This window comes from Anopheles maculipalpis, chromosome 3RL (assembly GCF_943734695.1).
Source record: "Anopheles maculipalpis chromosome 3RL, idAnoMacuDA_375_x, whole genome shotgun sequence".
Lineage (NCBI taxonomy): Eukaryota > Metazoa > Arthropoda > Insecta > Diptera > Culicidae > Anopheles > Anopheles maculipalpis.
The window spans coordinates 80418183-80435745 of record NC_064872.1 but is presented as its reverse complement, the minus strand read 5'-3'; the positions used below and the strand labels follow the sequence as shown (position 1 = coordinate 80435745).

Here is a 17563-nt window from a genome sequence, read left to right as displayed (position 1 = left end):
CAGAAATCCCATTTTTCATTGGACCATTTGGCGGTGGGTGGTGGGATCGGGTTGGGGTGTTCGGCAAAAAGATGCGCGGCCTTAAGACGCTTCCAACGGTATGCCGGACGCCAGGATAGGACCAAGTATGACCGAGTTATCGCCGGTTTTCCACGAAAATGGTGTTATTTTCCTCAATAACTCGGCGGGGGGCGGAGGGATCGAGTTGGGGTGTTTGGCAAAAAGATGCGCGGCTTCAAGACGCATCCAACGGTATGCCGGACGCCAGGATAGGACCAGGAATGACCAAGGTTTCCACGAAAATGCTGTTATTTTCCGCAATAACTCGGCGGGGGGCGGAGGGATCGAGTTGGGGTGTTCGGCAAAAAGATGCGCGGCTTCAAGACGCATCCAACGGTATGCCGTACGCCAGGATCGGACCAGGAGTGGCCGAGTTAATGTCGATTTTCCACGGGAATGCTGTTATTTTCCGCAATAACTCGGCGGGGAGTGAAAGGATCGGGTTGGGGTGTTCCGCAAAAAGATGCGCGGCCTCAAGACGCATCCAATGGTATGCCGTACGCCAGGATCGGACCGAGTTATCGCCGAGAATGACCGAGTTATCGCCGATTTTCCACGGGAATGCTGGTGGCAGAAATCCCCCACCCCCGGCGCCCCAACTAAGGGGGATTTGGAAAATCCCCCTTAGTTCCCTTTTATATTCGAAAATTCATTGTGGAGGTCTTTTTGAAAGAAATTTTAAGAAAGAAACTAAATTCAGGACAAATATCATAAAATTGGGAAAACACTCCAAATTGAGCGGAAAAATATTTGTCATGACGGAAAGAAACTAATTTTCGGACCACTTTTAAAATTTCCATTTGCTACCTCTTCGCCTGGTATGCTCTCCTGTTACTCCTGGTCGGATTTTGCCGCATCGAAATCCACAAAAATCTGGCACAAAAATCCGTCCAGGAGCGACTTGTAGTAACAGGAGAACATACATTCGAAGAGGCAGCTCGGGCCGGCCAAAAAATTCCAAAATCAGTTTAAAAACCGGCGGCAAAATTTAATGTTGAATTCCAAACTTAAAATTTCCAACTCAATTTTAACTTGGATTACGAAAATTAAAACTGGATTTGAAATTTTTTGGCCGGCCCGAGCTGCCTCTTCGAATGTATGTTCTCCTGTTACTACAAGTCGCTCCTGGACGGATTTTTGTGCCAGATTTTTGTGGATTTCGATGCGGCAAAATCCGACCAGGAGTAACAGGAGAGCATACCAGGCGAAGAGGTAGCAAATGGAAATTTTAAAAGTGGTCCGAAAATTAGTTTCTTTCCGTCATGACAAATATTTTTCCGCTCAATTTGGAGTGTTTTCCCAATTTTATGATATTTGTCCTGAATTTAGTTTCTTTCTTAAAATTTCTTTCAAAAAGACCTCCACAACGTGTTTTTATATACAAAAGGAAACTAAGGGGAATTTTCCAAATCCCTGGGGCGGCGGGGGTGGGGGATTTCTGCCACCAGCATTCTCGTGGAAAATCGGCGATAACTCGGCCGTGCTTGGTTCGATCCTGGTGTACGGCATACCGTTAGATGCGTCTTGAAGCCGCGCATCTTTTTGCCGAACACCCCAACTCGATCCCTCCGCCCCCCGCCGAGTTATTGAGGAAAATAACACCATTTTCGTGGAAAACCGGCAATAACTCGGCCATTCTTGGTCCGATCCTGGCGTCCGGCATACCGTTAGATGCGTCTTGAGGCCGCGCATCTTTTTGCCGAACACCTCAACCCGATCCCTTCACCCCCCGCTGAGTTATAGCGGAAAATAACAGCATTCCCGTGGAAAATCGACAATACGAATAATTGTTTTTAGACTATAAAACAAAAACTAGAAGAGATAGCTAAAAGTGATGTTCTGGTAAGTGGTAGAGAATAATAAAATGAAAATGAAATAAATTAACGTATCGAATTTTAAAATACTTCATAAACTACAGGGTAGCTAAAGCCGACCTTTGTTAAAGTAAACATATTTTTTCATCATTTTATTTAAACGCCTTTTGCTCCTGGCTAAGCAGTTTTTACAGTCACGCTACAATTTGTGTCTTGTTTAGATTGTGATCGAGGGAGAGCCTCTATTTCCACTCCACTTTCCACTTAGGGCTTACTCCGAAAGGACTCCGAATGAGCCACTGATGCACGTGTGTGTGCAATTTGTAATAACAACTTTATTCCAAGATTACAACAGTCAATTGCCACTGTATAGAGATACATATTTTGTTATTTTCTTCTTTCTTCTTTTCATAGAATACCGTTTTTCTACCCTATGAAACGTGTCTTTCGCATGTTTCTGCTTCTTCTTCGTCTTTTTCTTGGCTTAACGACCAACCACCAGGTCACGCCGACTAATCGCTTGGTTTACTAGACTTGCTGATACCACGTAGTTGGACAATCATAATCCTCACACTACGGGGAAACTGTCCCGGATGGGAATTAGAACCCGGGTCCCTGTCATGTGAAGAAATTTTGCAGCTTTTTCCTTTAACGCTACTCGTCACAATCAACCTTAAAATATAATGGTTTGCTGCTATCCGAAAATGTGAATTCACTAACTAATCAATACAGGGTGTCGGAAACAATTACGTGTGAGAATGTCCTCAGTTCTTCTCTCATCCTGCTGCTGCTCTCGCTATATAAAGTAAACACACGTTGTTTCTGTCCCAATCCGGTTTCAAAAACAAAACATTTCACCATGCAACGATGCATAAAAATATCAATTTTCAATTGATAAATGAGTGTAATCAGCCGATTAGTGCACGGATACATAAAACTCATGCCACGGGGCAGCTGCCGGAGCAGTAGTCTTGGTAATAAAAAAAAACCGCCCCCTCCGCACCCATTAATGCGACTGTGGTGGTGGCATCAGTTTCGTATCCCTTTCTCCTGGATCCCTTTCCCCCTGGTAGCCCTTCTCCTGGATCAGCGTTAACAGTATCGCTTCCGTTACCGGATGGCGGATGCTTTCCCACACATTTTTCGCCGTCTGGAAGCTGTTCGGGAACGATTTGTCCGTCCGCTCGCGCATCAGCACCCACTCCTTGTCGAACTTACATTCGATAATTTTGTTGTTCAGCTTGAGCAGTTCGCTCGTGAGCTTGATCTCGCTAAAGCTCTGATCCATCCCGCCGACGTACAGCAGGCCGACCTTGCCCGGCAGCATGCCCAGCTTGTTTTCCTTCTTTATCACCAGCCGAAAGTCGATCGAGTTCATGTGATGCGGTTTCCACTTGAGCACGCGCGGGCACACGCCCGATTCGTACGGATCGAGCGACGGCTGGTAGATGAGACCGTCCGGTTCGTGGCTGAGCGCTTGCTTAAACTTTGGCCCGAGCAGCGACTGTGATTTGCCAATGTCCCAGAACTCTTTCAGCCGCACACCGAACGGTTCGCTGCGCCGATCGAGCGTGCCGAGCTGCATGGCACGCGCCCGCGGCTGTATCAGCTCCCGGTCGATCAAACTTAACCGGTTCGGGTGGAACGGTTGCTTCCGGACTTCGCGGTTGTTCAGGTAGATGATGTCGTACACGAGATAGCGGGGTATGGACTGCTGCTTGTACTCATCGATTACCATCTCACCATCGACCAGTGTGTCCGTGACGTGCTGGTTTGCGTTCGCAAGCATCGGAAACCGGATCCCTTTCACGGCGAATATCGAATTGTCCCGATCGAGGAAATAGATCTTATCCTCACCCAGTATCAGCATCATGTAGCGTGTCCCGTCCGCCTTCCACGACACCCGGTACGGCATTTCGGTGAGGTAGCGTATGTTGTGCAAATCCATCGAGACGGGCTGTGCACCGGCAAAGCCCGCGAGTTTGCTACCGCACATCGTACGGACCCGTTGCTGCAGTTGGGCGATTAGCGTCTCATCCGTCACGAGTGTCACGTTCGGCACACCGTCCATAAAGACGGCATTCTGATTGTACGAAACACGCTTACGCTTTGGCCCACTGGACTGACCATTTTCACCCGCCTCATCCGTACGACGCTTGGTTCCTCTTGCCTGTCCACTGTTGTGATGGCCGTCGTTGTCGTCGTCCTCCTCCACCAGATTGTTGTTTGGCTGATCGTCATCGTCATACTCTAGACACCAGGCGGGCAGTTCCGGTGGTGGCGGTACATCTTCCTCCTCCGCGTACCGTTCGTACAGCTCCCGTATGTAATCACCCTTGTAAATGCCCGGCGGACGTGCATCAGCGAATGCGGCCAGTGCCGCATCCAGCCCACAATCCATCCGCTCAACCATGTAGGAAACGATCAGGAAGCCGGTCCGATTGAACCCATGCGTACAGTGCACACCGATCAGGTCGATCGGCCGCTCCTGTATAAATTCGTCCACAAGCTCAATGAAGGCTTTCGTTTGCTGTACGGATGGTGTTTCGCCGTGACCGCGGCACTGCAGCTTAATGTACTTGCAGCCAGCATCTATGACTTCGTTCTTGTCGTAGAAACGGTTCGTGTTGGTAAGATCAATCCACAGGCCGATCCGTTGCTTGTGTAGCTTCAGCAAGTTGAACAGCATCGAGGGCCGAAAGGCACACTGGACGGGCATGTTGGCTTCAAATTCGCGCTTCAGCGGTGTCTTGAAGGCTAGGAAATGGTTCGCTATAAGCTTTTCCGACTTTCGCGGACAGTGCAGCCAGCGGGGAGGTATTGGTCCGGGTCCGCGAGACATGCTGGTTGGCTGCTGGTGTTGCTGGATGTTGGATGGATACGACGCAGACGGTCGTAACTGTTTGAGCTATGCAACACAGGGTAGCAAAAAGGGATTTCCTTCGACGATGGGCTCCCTTGCTCACAGAAAAGTAATCTCAACACTTGCTGCTCTCCGCTCAATGCACCATCGCTTTTTTTTGTGTTCTCACCCACAACGCGTACTTTTTTGCTCTATCGACGTGTGTTTATTGTTTGTGACCACAGGCCACTCACAATGCGCGTTTGTTTGCAAGCCTCACTGGGACAGGAAGGTACCGATTTTACTACGTAAACAGTTGTGTTAGGGAATCGAAAAATGTATTCGCCAAGGCAAGCTCAAGCAGGTAAATGTACGTGAGCAGATGATTTGACAAGTCAGAATGGTGATATTTTTTTAGTTCATTTTTTGACAGCTATGATTGTGTTTATTGTTGGGACGAGTTAAAGCACAACTGTCAATGCGCTGTCGAGTTCGTTCTGTAATGATGGCAAACTGCGGAGCAGTTTGAATGGGACGTTACAAGGGGATACTTTTTTTTTGCGGCGATTTTTTATGAATACCTTTTTTATTTAACCAACTATAGTTACTTACGATTTGTTGCACACATGTTGCTACTGAAAGGAAAGCGAAAAAGGATACATTGAAACCGATTGACTGTAAAAGATCAACGGACAAGCACGCGTTACACCGGTTTTAGGACCTCTTTCGTCTTAGATGGGTAGATTCCAGCAAACTTCTATCCCCGCCAGAGCAGTACAAACCTAGTCTATAAAGATCTACAGGGGGCTCGGGTCAGTTTGTAAATGGCATCCCCGTCGATTCGTCGTCGATTTTCCACGGGCTAAGGGGGTCCAAAAAATTCAAAAAAAAACATTTTGAGACCCTCATAGCCACCAAAGCCACACCCAACGATATGCTTCACTCACTGGTCGGACCAAAACTGAGCGAGTAATCGCCGATTCATCAACGATCGCAAGAAGATTACTTAGCGTTCATTCAAAGGTATTTTACGATTTAATGTAAGCAGTAGGAGGGATAAGAATCATGACAATGACCCTCAGCTTTCTTTCATATCCACAATGGCCTATAATTGCTTTTCTTGTGTGTGAGTACGGTTATTAAATTTAAATAAAAATTAATGATTTATAGCTAAATTCTTGCATATTTTTCGTTTTTATTACACACATGTATCAGTAGTATGAAATATTTTTATTTTACCAAAAGAAGCTATAATAATGAACACCGCCATTACTACTGTACGCTTCTCGACAAACGACAATCGAGAAGGATCACACAGATCACACACCATACACACATATTTTATTTTTTACTAATTTTTGAATCCACTTTTCTTTACCATAAGTACTCACACACCCATTATAATCTCATCGGTGTAAAGATGTAGCAGATCTATCCTAGTAGATCCTTGCAATAATGGTAATTTAATTTGTAGTATCGAACTTTAAGAAACCGTATCCACAATCGCCAATGTAGTAGAAGGAGAGTACTGCTGAGAATGGATCGATAATCCGGTACTCTCTGCTTAAGACTGTATCTGAACAATTAAATTATCTCCTAAGTACGCTTTATCATCGTCCACAATGGCACACAGCGTTGAAACTGATTCCGTGAGTGTACAATGCACATGCACATTGCGCAATAGTGGAATGTTATTCATAAAAAAGATAATGCAAAAGATAAAAATAGTATAGCAAATAATTGAAAAACCTTGAATCTAATATCTGAATTATTTTTTAAACAAAGAAAGAATGAAAGAAAGAAAGAAAAAGATGCAAACCCAAAGCAAAGAAATAGGTGCAAATAATAATGGTGATAAAAGGGTTTGCTGAAATCTTTTCGTTTTTAGATTTAAAAATATTTAGAAGTGGCCTACACACCCGAACCGCATCGCGAAGGTCCCAGGATTAGGTGAATTACATACATTTGCGAAATTGGAACCTAAACACAATCACAGATAATACATTAAGAAGTCGCCCGCTTTACGCTTAGATTAACTGTAAAACAAAACAAAAAAAGCTTTCTTTAGGGAACATTTACCGGGATGGGGGCGTGTCACAGGATCTCACACATCCCGCCACGTGCATCCTGAATTAATCGTGAATTTTGCTAAATTCAAGCATTTCGGCATTTTGAAACGGTTCCGTTTCTGCTTCGGAGATAATTTGCTTTAACCATTGCTGGATCTGCATGGTGTGTTCTTTTGTTTTGCCGGGTGCGGATCCGGCCAGTGCGTCCACCCCACCAGCTGGCAAACCGTACAGTTCACCCAACACAAAGGAGAGACTTTTTTCGCACATCGACGACGGTATGTCGAACATTTGCTGTAGTTCCTGCTCGGAAAGGGGAATGTTAAGATTGGTTTCTGGCAGCCCTGCTGGCGGTGCACTGCTGGTGCTGGTGGAGGTACTGCTTGATAGACCACCACCATCATCCGTATCATTGTTGTTCGACGGTGCCTTTGAGTCGGTGATCGTTTCGTCCGGTACCGAAGCGAGCGAACGATCCGAAACGGAAGAGCTCACTAACGGCTGTGGCTGTGACTTGGCGTAGCGTGATCCAACTCCTCCGACTCCCAGCTTTGATTTGAGAATATGATTGCGTAGGATTTTGTTCTCCGTAATGAGTCGTTTGTAAAATCCACACTCGGGACTACCTTCCTCAGAAGGGCACTTGGTCTCGGTGACAGTTGTTCGTTCCTTTAGCTGTGCTCTTTCCGAGCACGAGTTTATCGTAAGATTGGTCACGTTCTTCAGATTGATCGTGCTGCCACAACTGTTCATTGTGACATGGTTAACGTTCTTCATACGCTTATCAATAGCCGCCTTGCACGTGGTCGTTGTGGTGGACTCACGGACATTCCCTTCCGAGTCAGTGCCGCTGGCGACAATCAATCCATCCGTTTGAGAAGCTTTTGGTATCATGCGCTGTGGTGGTGGTAGCGAAAGTGAAACCAGTTTTTCACCCTCACGCGATACGGTCCGGGCTGGCTTTGCGTTGCTATTGGCAACGTTGTTATTACTGCCATCGTCCTGTTGCTGTTGGTGCTGCTGATCACCTTGGAAGGAAAGTGAATCTAGCTGTATATCGGATAGGGAGTTCCGACCCCTACTGTACGACCGATGCATTATTGTTGGATCGATTTTACTACATGCACGCAACGGTTCTTCGTTGGTAGTGCCAGCAACAACCCCACCACCACCGCCGATTGTCCGATCGATCAGCTCACGGCTTTCGTTCAGCGTTAGGTTTATAATTGATTCGCGTACCATTTCAGCGCTATCCTTTATCAAACTACGGTTGCTAAAAAACTCCACCACAATTTCCTCACTCTCCGGATTGCGCTCATCGTCCGCACCCTGGCGGCAACTTTTGTGCATCAAATCGTGATCGTTCGAGGGAAGTATGTAATCCTCGTTTTCGTACGGTTCCTTCTGCAGGATCACATTAAAGTTGTCAATGTTGTACCTGCCGTACGTACGTATACGGCCCACCAAATCGTCCTCCCCGTCACCCAGAAACCGGATACTATCGTACTCGAAGGTGATGTGCTGGGCCTGCTGCACCACGACCGTTAGCTGTCTGAGCAACAGCTTTTCCCTCATATCGACCGCTTTCCGCAAACGGTCGAAAGAATCCGTAACATTTTCTTTTAACTAACAGAAAAGACAGAAAGAGAACAAAGCGAACCAAAGTCAACAACATGCTACTTCACTGGTGTGAACCAAAACATGTACTCCATACCTTTTCGAAAAAAGCATTATTTCTGTTAATATCCATCACGGATTGCGGATTCGGTTGTTTGCCAGGGAGTTTAGAGCGGGAATGATTTCCCAGCAGCGGGGAATATTAGCAAGACGGAAAACCTACACACACTATTTTCACCCGTACTGAATTTGTCTGCTTTTCTCTTGCGCGAACATCACTTTTATTTTACCATTTAATCGCGATTGTTTACGTTCTGTCAAGACGGCTGTCATCTGTGATGTATTGGACAGAGTGCACGTTTAAACACAATATTTTGACAATTTTTAATGTCATTTAATTAAATTATTTGTTTTAGATGATTTGATACTGATTTTCGTTTACTAAAATATTTTGTGTGCGCAATATTACAACATTTTCCATTAAATTTTATCCTAATTTTACAAAAGCCTTTTGTTTATCCTTTTCCGTACTGTCAACTCCGTTTGACACAAGAAGTAAATAAATAATCCTGGACAATAAAAAAAAACACGAAAATCATATGTACTGAGCCCGGTTGGTTACGGCCAGTGGGTGGTAAAAGGATTCCAGTTCGACGGCACTGCTAGCACGGTTAGTTTGCGCAATTGCAGCGGAATTGGACTTCCCTTTTTTTCGTCGTTGTTTTCGTTCGTGCCAGAAAAGCGTGCAACGAGATAAAGCGTTCAAGTGTGTCAACTAATTGTTTTGTTTACTTCAGACACCTGCAAATACGACGAAACAAAATTCCCCAGCCCCAGGAAAGAAGTTACCCCTTCGGATTAAGCACTATCATCGTCATATTGCACTTGGTTTCGCACCTGATTGAGCAATGATGTAAATGAGCTCCCCGCATTAAACAGCGAAAGGTGTGTCTGTGTATGTGCGCCGCCCTCTGTTTCAGGATGAATGCAACGCCAACACCTGGTTAGTATACGCTGTGCCGGTGGAACATGATAGAAACGAAACGAAAGTGTCCTCCCGTCACCTGCCGCGGTCCTGTCGCGTGGACCCTAGAGACGTACCATCATCGTCATCTACATCATATAAATCAAGGGCACAGCTTGCGAGTGGACCGCTACCCGTTTGTGGTGGCTAAAAATAAATAACAATGCACGGAGAGCATCGTTACTGTACCCGTGTTGGTGGATGTTGTCGCCGTCGTCGTCGTCGTGGCCATGAACGTCGTCCGTTCTTAGTTAGTTACCAGCTGCAATCGAACCCGATCGCTGCAGCTTCCTTTGGCGTCCTACCGCCGAAAACGGCATGTTTATTTGTCTTATATAAGGAAAGTGTGTATGTGTGAAGCAGTGATCGACAAATAACAGTGTCGAAGAACCATTGTCGTCGCTCTCCAGCCATAACACAAGTAATCACGATGGATAAAATGCACCCCGAGCCAAGTGGCTCAAAACCACCACCCGGTAGCGCCAATGTGTCCAACAGCAGCAACAATGCTAGCGGAAAGGGCAAACGACCGTTTCTTGGTTTGCTGTCGAAGCGTTCGTCACGTGTTGAGCCGCAACGATGCTCGGAAAGTGAGGATGAACAGCAAACGGTAGACAGTGGATCGTGCTTTAGTTTGCTCGGCAATCATCATACCAATGCACAGCACGCAACGAAGGCAAATCACAACAGTAGCAGTAATGGTGGCACAGCAACTACTGCTACGACCACATCGACCACCAGCAGTACCGCCAGCCAGCGGCAAGATTCGTCCAATCCAAGCGATACCAACTCGTACCAATTACTTTCAACGTCATCAACGACGACCACAACTACCACCACCTCGTCGACGGGTCCGGAAGGTTCGACGGCGACCAAAATTCCAACCGCAATACGAAAACGAGACACTTCCTCCAACCGTATTTCACTTGGCAATCGGCTTAGTAGCTACGTTAGCGGAGGAAACGCAGTCGGTGGAACAAGTGGGTCTACCGGAGCCGGCGGACAGTTTAATCTTTGCTGCTCGATCGATGAAGCAATCGTAAAGTCACCGCCAAGAAATCGTTACTCCCACCCAGCAGCTACGGGCAGCTCCAGTGCCGGTAGCGAGTCGTACGATCTCGAAATGCAACAACGCCGGCAACAGCTAAAGCTGGAACTAACGGCTAAATCAAGCACAAGCTATCCGATCGAAAAATCGAGTCCATCGCGCCACCGTCGACCGTTGGAGGTTGGTCCGCCACAGGTTGAAACGCCCCAGCAGGACGAGTACAACGCCAATGGACGCAGCCCGAAAGCGACCGTTTCGCTTGTCAACAATCGTGTCGTCACAAAGCCGATCGTTTTTCGCGAATATCAAAACCACACACAGCGTGCAATCATGTCGAGCAAATCACGCTTCAAGGAACGCTTCCTACCGCCCCTGCACCGTTGCAATATGGACGGGTACGAGAAGATGGAACAGCACTACAGCTCACCGAATATCGCCGAAAAGGAGGACGATTTGTTGCTACCGGGTGGATGTGATCCGATCGATCAGCGAGAGTCACGAAAATCGATGTCATTTGACATGGTAACGACGGTAGCATCCGCTGGGGAGATTGACGAGTCGGATTCGGCACCTAAACCACCACCTGGATCGGCCGATTCTCTTGCCCGGCAAGCTTTGATGGCGGCACACGTGCTTAATTTAATTCCGGCCGAAAAAGCTCGTCAGCGAAACTTTCTCCATGGTAGGCTCGGTTCGACGTCACTGCTAGGTGCAACGGAGCTGGACAAAATATTGCCCACCCGAGAAGTGACCATTTTCGTCGGCACCTGGAACATGAACGGGCAAAGTCCACCGCGACAGATGAATGATTTCGTACTGCCGACCGCACTCGAGCACGTGCCCGACATTATCGTGTTTGGCACACAGGAATCCTGCTCGGAACGGTTCGAATGGGAAGTGACGCTACAGGAAACGTTAGGACCGTCCCACATACTGCTACATTCCACCAGTCTCGGGACGCTTCATTTGGCCGCTTTTATTCGGCGCGATTTGATATGGTTTTGCTCCGAGCCGGAAGATGCGTGTCTTTCCGTACGTCCTGGGACCGCTTTTCGTACGAAAGGTGCGGTTGCGATTTCCTTCTGTCTGTTCGGCACTTCGTTTCTGTTCGTAACGTCCCACCTGACGGCACACCAGCAAAAGGTGAAGGAACGTGTGTCGGATGTGAAGAAAATCATACACGCACTGGATCTGCCGCGGAATTTAACGGTGAAGCACCGGAACAAGGATGTGACGCAAAACTTTGACAGTGTTTACTGGTGTGGTGATTTGAACTTTCGATTGAGCGAACCGAGGGACAAGCTGATGCAGTGGATCGAAACGACACAGTTCCCACTACCGGCACATTTGCCGCACGGGTTCATGCATACCGATCAGCTTACGTCGGTGCTTTCGGATGGGGCCGCATTTCGGGGGTTCCGTGAGGCGAAAATTACGTTCCCACCGACGTATAAGGTAAGCTTAGTGGGGTTGTAGTAAAACATGGATTTGATTTTGAATGTTGCATGCTTATCTACTTTTCAGTACGATCCCGGTACGCAGCGTTTCGATTCGTCGAGCAAACAGCGCGCTCCTGCTTACACCGATCGGATTCTGTACAAATTTAAACCCCTGCCAGTGACGACGGTTCATCGGCGTGGTTCCAACTTACCGCCCGGGGGTAAAATTTCACATCCACCGTCGCCAGTCAAATGTCTTGCGTACGATTCGGTGCAGAGCATAACGTCGTCCGATCACAAACCGGTATGGGCGCTGTTTCGGAACATTATACGACCTGGTATTGATACGTAAGTAATGAGGACATTACAAGACAATGGGAGTACTGGGAGAGTTAGAAAATGCATGTCTAAACCTCTTGAGATTGTGGAGCAAAAGAAGAGGAAAAACAGCTGCGAAAAAAAATGATTTCGTTTCGAAGAAATATCATCATCATTTTAAAAAGTAAAAATTTACATAAAATCTTTCAACGTTGGCTTATATGGAAACAAATCGAATATAAATCCGCCGTTTACTGAACCAATCGACCACACTAAGCGGCCATCGATTTACTCGAGCAAGCGGGATGGCATTTACCCAATTTCCTGTTTTCAACTTCATATAACCTTACGATAAATGCGTTTTCAAGTACGATAGACACTTCGAAATATGAAGAAGAATCCGCGTGAGGAATTACGCATTTTAATTTAAAACTTTTGCTTTCCCTTCAAACAGCGTACCACTCGCAGCAGGACTGTTCAATCGAGAAGTGTATCTGGAGGGTATGAAACGGCGCTTAGACAATTCCGGAGCTGGTTCATCGGCCGTATGCAACATACAATGACGCCGGTTATTCGACCGTTAAGGTAAGCGCAGAGTAAACTATAGTAAGCCGCCACAACAGCACGGGAAAGAGACAGCGATAAAGCAGGGAATTTAAAGTGGAACAATGAAATTGATCAAACCATGCGATTTGACAATGTTGACAATGTTGGAGCTTAATAATTGATAAGACAAACTACACTTTCACATAGAAATGTATGTGCTAGAAAGGAATAATAATAGAGCGTGAAAGCATGCGTGTCCTATGATTCCTTCGCTGCAACAAATATTTAAAATTTATCGTGGCAAAAAGTGTTACTAAAAACGCAGATAGCTCAACTTTGAAGAATAGTCTCCTCACTCAAAAACGGAAAGCCTTAAGTGTTCCTTCTCCATTTACTCTAGTCAGTCAGGTAGGAAGTAGCTAGTGGGTGATTTACAAGATAGCGATCGATCGACAAAACTGCTAGTCATTTACTTCAATATTACACAGTAAGGCGTAACGATGAGCTCATTTAATTAGAAAACATACATTGAAACTGTGTTTAGCACGAGTGTGAGTGTGTTTGAGGATAGAAGAAGCGTTACTAAAATGCAATTAAAAACCAATAAAAACTAGCATCAAACAAAAGGCAAATTGCTTTGATAAAGTATGAAAAGCATACAGGAGGTTGCCAGTGACTAAAAAGACGATTGAAAAGACAAAAGAAACCTATAGCCTTTCTCTACTGTTTTAGATATACTAGCAATTGTATACAACAAACTTACAGGTGTACGTGAGATAGTAGCGGAAGTAGTGCCGATATCTCTGCTCTAGAGGACACTCTACCTTTGAGTGCTCAAGTATTCCGAGCGTTGAACCGAGTGACAGAATGAACCATGCAAGATATATATACAAAACTGACATCGTTCCTCTTATAGTGTGTGTGTGTGTGCTACTAGGCAAGTGCAAGTGATCGTATGGATGGAGATCATTTAAGGACTGCTGAGGCTAAACTTTTGCAGAAAAAAACATATCTATAAAACACTAGTCAATTTAAAGGTTTTAAAAGATTTTCGTTTCTTCCGCTTGTAAGCAATCGGGTTTACTATAGTCTTTTTTATGTTTAATGTTTTACATTGTGATCTTAACAATTTATGCAACTTACTAGTCATTTGCTTAAGAAAAGTATGCGAAGATGTAGGATAATACTAGATTGTTTTATTTTTTATGGAATTTTAGATGATTTCACAAGAATGACAAAGTTATAGGTAACTTCAGCTCAGTCTAAGTGAACAGTATCCATCAATTGAGATATCATCTAAAAGCAACTGATAATGCTGTTGTTCTTGTGAAATCAACTGAAAAAGCAAGACAAAACCAAAGATTTATTTTTTCTTCATTTATGTATAAAATTGTTTATGTTGTAAGCCTTTGATCGTGAGCTATGTATGGTTCGATCTCGATAATTACTAATTAGCGCAATGCAATGGATTGATATAGTGGTATACACGCTAGCGTACGTAATCGCGGACACACACTAAGTCCGCTACTAACTACCATTGTGTGCGTATTCCAAATACCAGTAGCAATCGTGTTCGGCCCGAACTGTCCAACAACCCAACTATCTCGATTTGTAGAAGAAGCAAAGCATCTCGACATCTTTCTAACATCTGTGCCTTTTGCTGTTTTACACCAAAACCTAACCCATGTGTTGTTGCTCCACATCTAATTAGAGCAAAATGGACCACTTAAACGTACAGTCGTAAGCTAGTAGCAAACCATCCACTCTTGAACCTTTAAATCGCAGTGTAATGCAAGCCATTATTCCACAATTCTCAGTTCCACTAACGATGCATGCATTCCTACATACATTCTCCCAGTAGATTTGATCGAACGACACGATCAGATCGGAAATACTTTTACGTGCGCAGGTGATAAGTTTAAGCGGCGGTGGTTTAGGTTTTAAATCTGCGGCTTTATAATACTCGTTTTTAGAAGAAGGTATGCATACAAAGCAATCGGAATCGTATAGCAATTGAAAACACTACTGTAAAGAGAATAACCCTATCATTGGAAGTTTTGCAACTGCAGCAACTACTAAGTGTTTTGAAATTAAACATGTGAAATTCACTCATCCATTCCCTTTTGCGCTGTTAACCTTTTTAGAGATAAAAATCATTATGTGAACGACAGTTTGAAAGGCTACGCAAAATTGCAAACCAAAAGGAAAGCAAACTCAAACGAGAACTGTATCGACATCTTCCAAATGCGTTATTTTATAGGATTGTAATCATGAAAGTCATGAAATAGCAGGCAGCAAAACTCAGAACAAACCGATAACAATTTTATAGCATCTATAAAAAACTGTAGATTCGTGAGTCTTAGGTGAGGTGTAAAACTATCTAACTTTCTAGGAAATGATTATAACAAAGAAACAAACAGAAAGACGTATCTCAACAGAAATCACAAACATCTTGCTCATCTAGAATCAGCATATTGGAGGAATGTAAGAGAATAAAATCCATACCACGTATGATCAGTGAAGCTGCTGATTTCTTTTACCCTTTTTCACTCTTCTCTAATAGGTGGTTGTGCTTTACATTGTGTTTTTTTATATACAAATATCACAATAATTATCCTTTTTCGTTAACCGAGCATGCCCGGGATAAGGCATAAAAAAACAAAGAAATGCCCCGGTAATCTTGTTTGTATACATAGTCATCACATACGGTGTTGACAACAATACTCCGCAAGCCGTCGTCATACTTAAAATAAAAAAAAAAAAATATATCCTTTTTCGTTATTGTAAACTTAATATTATTATTACGGGGTACCATACCACAGTTATTTTACACTTTTCAAGGTATTTTTCCGTTTTAAATGACGGTTTCCCAAATAGTTTTAGTAATCATTTTGATGTAATTTTGGTACCTTTTTTTTAGTAAAAAAAGAAAAACTTGATCAGATGGATGCATAATGTGTTGCATGTCAAGTTGAAAGAGTAAAATAAGCCGTCTTTTTACTATAACATTTAACCCCCAATATCTCCAAGAGACATCGTGCAAAAAGAGGCCCTAATCGGAGTGTAAGTTGGGGATCCCCAGTTTCGGATCAAGTCCTTTCGAGGCCCTATTGATACACCTCTTGAATACGAGAATTATTGCATAGTCAGCCCACACTAAGGGAGAACGGTCCGAATAGGGTTTGAGCCTCGGACCTGCCGTATAAGGACCGGTGTAGCTGGCGTTTCAACTGAACCGATTGATAAAAACCGGTCCGGTGCTCAATTATACAAGGATTTTTTTTAATCTACATGTAGTCAGAATGAAAGAACATTATTAATCCTTCACTACGTTTGATGTATTACTATCTCATATTGATTGATACTCAAAATGCGATACAACATGCCATAAAGCAAACATCCCATAAAAATGCAAAGCATGCACGTACGCAGCCGAAAAAAGGGCAATGCCATCTAGTGATGGTTTCCTCAGTCGCATACAAACACTAAACCACGCCTCCTTTTCGATTTATCCGCCATTTTAATTCTCAAGGCGTTACAGCCGAGGAGAGTATTCGGATCATTTTCCCATGATTTTCCCGCGAAAGAAAAGGTATGCTTTACGCAAGAGAATCGAAAGCAAATTACACTGTTCTGTTTGTGTAACCTTCCTGGCTTATTCATGCCTTCGTGCATACTTTCGGTTCAAACACGTTTTCCCCTTTTTGGAGAATGTTTTTCCCCATTCTGAATCCGAAAAGGTGTTTTTTTTTCTCGAAATCTTTTCTCAGCGAATAGCATTTCTACAAGATAACACACAAACCACCCTGCGTCACAGGTCACCAACACCCTTCCGGTGTGATATTAGCACCCGTCAGATTACCTGACGTTGCGTTCTGTAGCGTTTTTGCTATCAACGAGCAAGAAATCGGTTCCAAACAACACAACTACACCGGCACGTTAGCATGGTGGCTTGTTTACTAGCACCGGAACGATGCCAATCGTAGGACATTGCTTGGAAGGATGATCAGTAGCCATCGTTGTGCGCTCCGGCCGGGATCGTAGTGTTGGTGGGGTCCATTGGGGCTAGAAGTAGGTTGTAGTAGTAGTGGTGATAGTGGGACAAAACGTTGTTTACGAGTCTTACTACTTTCGTGGTCGAGTGGTGGTGTCTGTCTGAGAACGTACTCTGAAGCAAATCCGCTCGATCGTCTTCCTGTGTGGAATTAGTGCAATGCTATGAAGAAGACGGACACATCAGTAAGCACGCACTCTCTTACGGAGATGTAAGTGAAAGCAATTGACTGTGGTGTGTCGTGAATGTGTGTGTGTGTGCTGTAATCGTAACAAACTTGGTAAAGAGTTGTGTAAAGGATCTTGCCATAAAACATGGATACCATCATACAAATCAAACAAGGCGTACGAAACATTTACTACCCTTAGAAAGCATCGGATGCAGTTGCACCAGTGTATGGGTGTGTACGTGCTTTTGACTCGAAATTATCTTCTCCAGTGCAGTGCAGCAGTCCGGATATGGTGGCGAGCGATGAGAGGGAGCGCAAAACACGGATATTAAGGAGATTTCCGTTCCGATGCTGACTAGATCGGTTCTAACGACAACCAAACCGTACACACGAAGCGAACGGAGTAGTAGTAACCCGGGTACGGTTAGCAAATGTACGGGCAACCAAGCAGTCAGTTCCGTGCAATTTACGCTGGTTTTTGGAGTTTTCGGAAGGAACGGATAGTGTGATTTTCCAGTGTGAAAAATATGTGCTTTAAACGTGTGACTTGAACAAGAAGCAAA

At 44.7% G+C, this 17563-nt stretch overlaps 6 protein-coding genes across 7 annotated transcripts in view; 3 read left to right on the top strand and 3 right to left on the bottom strand.

Moving 5' to 3' along the window:
- The window catches only part of LOC126561488 (uncharacterized), a 581387-nt gene that overhangs the window by 153151 nt on the left and 410673 nt on the right, over window positions 1-17563 (bottom strand). The gene's annotated exons all lie outside the window — the stretch shown is intronic.
- LOC126563452 (H/ACA ribonucleoprotein complex subunit 3) overlaps window positions 1-17563 on the top strand; it is a 334268-nt gene that overhangs the window by 104813 nt on the left and 211892 nt on the right. The window lies entirely within an intron of this gene.
- The window catches only part of LOC126563527 (uncharacterized), a 387646-nt gene that overhangs the window by 334747 nt on the left and 35336 nt on the right, over window positions 1-17563 (top strand). The window lies entirely within an intron of this gene.
- Window positions 2881-4716, bottom strand: LOC126561041 (mRNA-capping enzyme). The gene has a single exon (XM_050216990.1). It carries the CDS (start codon window positions 4714-4716, stop codon window positions 2881-2883), a length of 1836 nt encoding a protein of 611 aa, XP_050072947.1.
- On the bottom strand, window positions 6849-8535 carry LOC126562014 (uncharacterized). The gene is made up of 2 exons (XM_050218424.1): window positions 8500-8535; window positions 6849-8411 (listed from the first exon to the last, which is right to left on the bottom strand). The coding sequence occupies exons 1-2, from the start codon at window positions 8533-8535 to the stop codon at window positions 6849-6851; spliced, it is 1599 nt and encodes a 532-aa protein (XP_050074381.1).
- The window catches only part of LOC126561656 (inositol polyphosphate 5-phosphatase E), a 35055-nt gene continuing 27348 nt past the window's right edge, over window positions 9857-17563 (top strand). Inside the window, exons 1-3 of the mRNA XM_050217941.1 lie at window positions 9857-11929; window positions 11999-12261; window positions 12686-12816. Of these exons, the coding sequence (XP_050073898.1) occupies window positions 9857-11929; window positions 11999-12261; window positions 12686-12794 (2445 nt within the window). The 3' untranslated portion in view covers window positions 12795-12816. The remainder of the gene's footprint in view (window positions 11930-11998; window positions 12262-12685; window positions 12817-17563) is intronic.

What these genes read in the sequence shown, in the direction of transcription:
- LOC126562014 (XM_050218424.1), bottom strand. Translation starts at nt 8,535, where the DNA reads ATGGATATTAACAGAAATAATGCTTTTTTCGAAAAG. An exon ending in ATAATGCTTTTTTCGAAAAG is followed by an intron (nt 8,412 to 8,499) that starts GTATGGAGTACA and finishes CTTTTCTGTTAG; the next exon opens with TTAAAAGAAAATGTTACGGA.
- LOC126561041 (XM_050216990.1), bottom strand. Translation starts at nt 4,716, where the DNA reads ATGTCTCGCGGACCCGGACCAATACCTCCCCGCTGGCTGCACTGTCCG.